The sequence below is a fragment of the Penaeus chinensis genome, chromosome 27 (genome assembly GCF_019202785.1).
Source record: "Penaeus chinensis breed Huanghai No. 1 chromosome 27, ASM1920278v2, whole genome shotgun sequence".
Lineage (NCBI taxonomy): Eukaryota > Metazoa > Arthropoda > Malacostraca > Decapoda > Penaeidae > Penaeus > Penaeus chinensis.
The window spans coordinates 28,470,963-28,475,962 of NC_061845.1; the positions used below are offsets into that span (position 1 = coordinate 28,470,963).

The 5,000-nt window shown below is 39.2% G+C and overlaps 2 protein-coding genes across 4 annotated transcripts in view; both read left to right on the forward strand.

Moving 5' to 3' along the window:
* LOC125039549 (transmembrane protein 186-like) overlaps nt 1-2,545 on the forward strand; it is a 3,867-nt gene extending 1,322 nt beyond the window's left edge. For all 3 annotated transcript variants that reach the window (XM_047633614.1, XM_047633616.1, XM_047633615.1), the window contains exon 2: nt 1,839-2,545. In XM_047633614.1, coding sequence (XP_047489570.1) covers nt 1,839-2,537 — 699 coding nt within the window. In that variant the 3' untranslated portion in view covers nt 2,538-2,545. The remainder of the gene's footprint in view (nt 1-1,838) is intronic.
* A 21-nt stretch (nt 2,546-2,566) lies between these two features.
* LOC125039548 (RAD50-interacting protein 1-like) overlaps nt 2,567-5,000 on the forward strand; it is a 14,596-nt gene continuing 12,162 nt past the window's right edge. Inside the window, exons 1-3 of the mRNA XM_047633612.1 lie at nt 2,567-2,900; nt 3,018-3,134; nt 4,898-5,000. The exon at nt 4,898-5,000 is cut by the window's right edge and continues 22 nt beyond it. Of these exons, the coding sequence (XP_047489568.1) occupies nt 2,727-2,900; nt 3,018-3,134; nt 4,898-5,000 (394 nt within the window). The 5' untranslated portion in view covers nt 2,567-2,726. The remainder of the gene's footprint in view (nt 2,901-3,017; nt 3,135-4,897) is intronic.

The window sequence follows — 5,000 nt, forward strand, 5'->3', positions numbered from 1 at the left end:
TATTATACCCATGAAATCACAGTGTACTGCCTGTGGAAGTACTGTGCCTGAACTGTAAGACACCGTGTCATTACAGAAAAGAGAAACACCAGTCCATCATCAATTCTTTGTTGAGGTCAGAAAACTGAACCCAATTAGGAATGGCAGATAGGGATCACAATTTCCAACCAACAACTACTTGGAAGACCCCAACTATCCTAGTGACAAAAAGCCTGAGTTAATGCTTAAGTTAAGGTTTGGGTAAAACTGGGTCTCGACTCTCTCCTGCTGGAACCTGTAAGGTGAAGATTTTGTGGACCAGGCAGGGGTACAGGTTGTGGGGCTACTGCCCCCACCCCAAAAAAAAGAAAATAAATAAAAGGCTGAAGGGGGTGAAACCCTCTATATCACCCAAAAAAGTGTTAGTATAAGTTACTTGCCTGGGCTCTATCCTGATGGAACAGATGAGGTGAAGATTATGTAGACTAGGTGGGGTGGGGGGTGGAAGCTCTTCCCAGTAGGGAATTTATGCGGGCAAAGCCCCTATATAACCTGGAAAAGAGTGGATGTATTATGCTATCCCATGTATTACTGATATTTCTTTAAAATTTTCCCCCCAAATTCCCTGAGATGTATCATGCTTCCTAGCTATCAGGACTGATAGTGTATCTGTGCTTCATTTTTGAAGGAAATAAGTGCTAGATTCAATTGGAACATAATGAAAACTATTGGAAAAATATTTTGTTCATCAGAAAATTGGTGTTAGGCATTATTTCTAAATTTACCAAAAGTTGCAGTTGTCGGCACAAGAAATAATCTGCCGACACAAACAGAACGGCTCAAATAAAGAGAAAGGATTCTGTAAAGCACTGCTCCTAAGTTTAAGCTCTATCTTGCCATGCATACTGAGCTTAAGGCAATGTTTCCCTGGGGGTGTTGGTCAACCATCCCCTCAGTCAGTGCCTGAAGGGCACACCCAGTTATGGCAACTTAGATTGTTTAATAAATTTTGTGATGTGGAGTTGGAAACTTGGTCTGTGGAAAGTGCGTCAGTACTGTAAAGAATTACTGAGATCTATATATATTATACTATAATGACTGCCTAACAAAAATACTTAAATTCAAAGCTTACCATCTTGCAAAATACAATAACCCAAGACAATTTTATTCTTCTCACAATTGGATAACAGGGAAAATATTGACAGTAATCAGAATGGTATCACATCAAGCAGTTAACATTACCAGTGTGGCTTCTATATTTAGGAAAAGAATAAACTATCCTCTATATTATCCAACAAGATAGGACATATAAACTTTTGTGGTAATTTGTCGTCAGGTAAGCAGTCCGTCCAGGATCTTGCAAGAATGCATTGTGGAGGTGTCCTTGTCTTTGCCAGAGCACCACTTGCATAGAGGCTGTGCCCATTGCTTCATGGAGAATGTCTGTCACGACAAGCTCTTGTAAAACTTCAAAATAATGCACAAATAAGGACAGGGATTAGGATGTAGACCCTTCATGAAATTTTATGGTAGTCATTAGTGTGTGGTGTGTGTGTAATTTCTCCTTGTTATGAATTTTGCTAATTTTTACTTTCAGTTGCTATTAATTATACATGCAGGCTGAAGTCAATATATATATATATATATATATATATATATATATATATATATATATATATATATATATATATATATATATATATATATTTATTTATTGTTTTTTTTTTTATAACAAAATACATATGTATATTTATATATAGATACATATGATTTATTTATACTGTTTGTGAGTTCTGTTGTTATTCACTATAAGCTATAGTTACAGATTTTGTAGAATCTTAACAGTTTAACTTTTGCAGGTGTATGCAATGCTTGGTGTGGCCCTCATAAGACAGACATGCAGAAGAGGAGCAGCAGTAATCTCAGCACATCGTGTAGGATTCTTTCCTAGGAAGGCATTCTGTTCTCGGCAGTTATCTATCTCAGCAGCCTCTCTCAATACCAAAGGCCTTCCAAATGTAAATAAGAAGATAGCAGGGGATGTGGAAGATTATCAAATTATATACAAGTTCCCATATATTGTACTGGCTCGTGCAATTTGCAGACTGAAAATCTATCAGACTGCAGTGTGTGGGTTTGCTGTGCCTACAGTTGGCTATTTGGCTTACAATGGGGTCTTGGATACCCAAGTATTTGCTGCCACTGCTGCAGTAGGTGGACTTGCATTTGTTATGCTCTTTGTTATGGGAGAAATTTTCCGCAGAACAGTCGGTCATATTTATTACAACGCAAGGAAAGATATTGTGAAAGTGTCTCACCTTTCCTTCTGGGGGAACCGTAAAGACATTTTTATCCCTGTGGAAGACCTAGTACCTATAACAGACACTTCTGATATTCCATCAGATATTTACGTGCATTTGTTAAGGTTTTCGAAGCCCAAGGATTCACTCTATCTGTTCCTTAGATTTGGAGGTATCAGGGACACAGAAAAGTTTACTTATGCATTAGGGCTGCTAAAGCCAGAGGATCAGCTTAGTGAACAAAGTAAGCTGGACTAAAAGAGTCCATGTTAATGCTGTGACTAGATTGTATTCCAGCTACAGATTATTTCAGCTAACCATTTTTAACCATTGTTAAGATCATTGTCCAAAAAGCAGGAGCACAGCTGCCCCACAAAGCTACCAGGACTTTTTTAATCAGGAAAGACTAATAAGAAGTGTATTAGCTAGCACATAAATATATCAAAGATGGGCACAATGCAATTAGATGACAGCTTCCAGTTTCTAGTTGATCAAGATGAAATCAATTTCAAAGTTGTACAGCAGTTGAACTCTGTCTTTGGAAATGACTTAAAGTGTCTAGAAAAGGCATGTGGCTTGGTCAAAGAACTGACCAAGACAAAAGAGGAACTGGAGAGAAGGGTAAATATTAGTAAATCCTTGTCTGTTTTGTGGAATTTAATGTTTTTTAAAGGAAAGAAGAAATACATAATTATTTTCAAATGTTTGCTCAAAATTTAATACCAACTTGATTTTCAGTTGCGCTTTGCAACAACTGAAGCACCGGACAAAATCACAAAGGCTGTGAAAGCTGCTGATGAAGCACTGAAGAAGAAGGAGTTGATGATAAAGGAATGCGATCAACTGAAATTAGAGGTATTAAAGATGCCATTTTTAAAAATTATGTTATGATTATCATATTTTGATATTATCATCATTATCATTAGTATTAGTTTTAGTATTAGTGTTATTGCTATTTGAATAGTTATTTTTATTAATACTATTATTATTATTGTCATCATCATCATCATCATCATCATCATCATCGTCATCATCATCATTGTCATCATCGTCATTGTCATCGTCATCGTCAGCATCAGCATCAGCATCGTTCATCATTTTTTAATAATTTCATATAAACTCTTTTACTTTATTTGTTTTATTTATGATATCTTATTAAGTGATTACTTTATTCATTGTAGAGACATATCACAGACTTTTTTGCAGACCTATTTCCAGAGTGTGAATAGGGTATACTACTGGAGAGAGAAAGACACAGAAAGAGAGAGACACAGACACAGAGACACAGACAGAGAGACAGACACAGAGAGACAGACACAGAGAGACACAGACACAGATAGACACAGAGAGACACAGACAAAGAGAGACACAGACAAAGAGAGACACAGACACAGAGAGACACAGCCAGTGAGAAACACAGGCAGAGTGAGACACAGATAGACACAGACACAGATAGACACAGACAGTGAGAGACACAGGCAGAGTGAGACACAGATAGAGACAGATGCAGATAGACACTGACACAGATAGACACTGACACAGATAGACACAGACACAGAGAGATACAGACAGTGAGAGAGACAGAGAGACACAGACACAGATAGACACAGACACAGACGGAGAGAGACACAGACAGGGACAGAAAGAGACATAGACAGAGAGACACACACACACAGACAGACACAGAGTGAGAGACAGACAGACAGGAATACAAACAGAGAGAGAGAAAGAGAGATAGACAGACACAGACAAAGACAGAGACAGAGACAGAGACATACAGAGAGAGAGAGAGAGACAGAGACAGAGAGAGATGCAGACAGAGACAGAGAGAGATGCAGACAGAGACAGAGAGAAACACAGACAGAGAGAAATGCAAACAGAGACAGAGACACACACACACACAGACCCAGAGTGAGAGAAACAGATAAAAAGAGAGACACACACAGACCCAGAGTGAGTGCGAGAGCAAGGGTGAGACAGACAGACAGACAGACAGACAGACAGACAGACAGACAGACAGACAGACAGACAGACAGACAGACAGACAGACAGACAGACAGACAGACAGACAGACATAGGGAAAGAGAGAGAGACAGACACTGACAAAGACAGACAGACAGAGACAGAGAGAGACACAGACACAGACACAGACAAACAAAGACAGAGACAGACACAGAGTGAGAGAAACAGAAATAGACAGAGAGAGACAGACACAGAGTGAGTGCGAGAGTGAGAGAGAGTGAGTGAGTGAGTGAGTGAGTGAGTGAGTGAGTGAGTGAGTGAGTGAGTGAGTGAGTGAGTGAGTGAGTGAGTGAGTGAGTGAGTGAGTGAGTGAGTGAGTGAGTGAGTGAGTGAGTGAGTGAGTGAGTGAGTGAGTGAGTGAATGAGTGAATGAATGAGTGAGTGAATGAGTGAGCGAATGAATGAGTAAATGAATGAGTGAATGAATGAGTGAGTGAGTGAGTGAATTAATGAATGAGTGAGTGAGTGAGTGAGTGAGTGAGTGAGTGAGTGAGTGAGTGAGTGAGTGAGTGAGTGTGTGTGTGTGTGTGTGTGTGTGTGTGTGTGTGTGTGTGTGTGTGTGCATACATATGAATACATATATATTTTTTCTTCAGGTTGCAGAGCATAATAAAAAAGTTGGGAAACTCTTAGAAGAAATAGGACCAGGAGTTCGCAAAGTACGAGAGCTGGAACGCGTTCAGGTGTACCAGCAGTTTG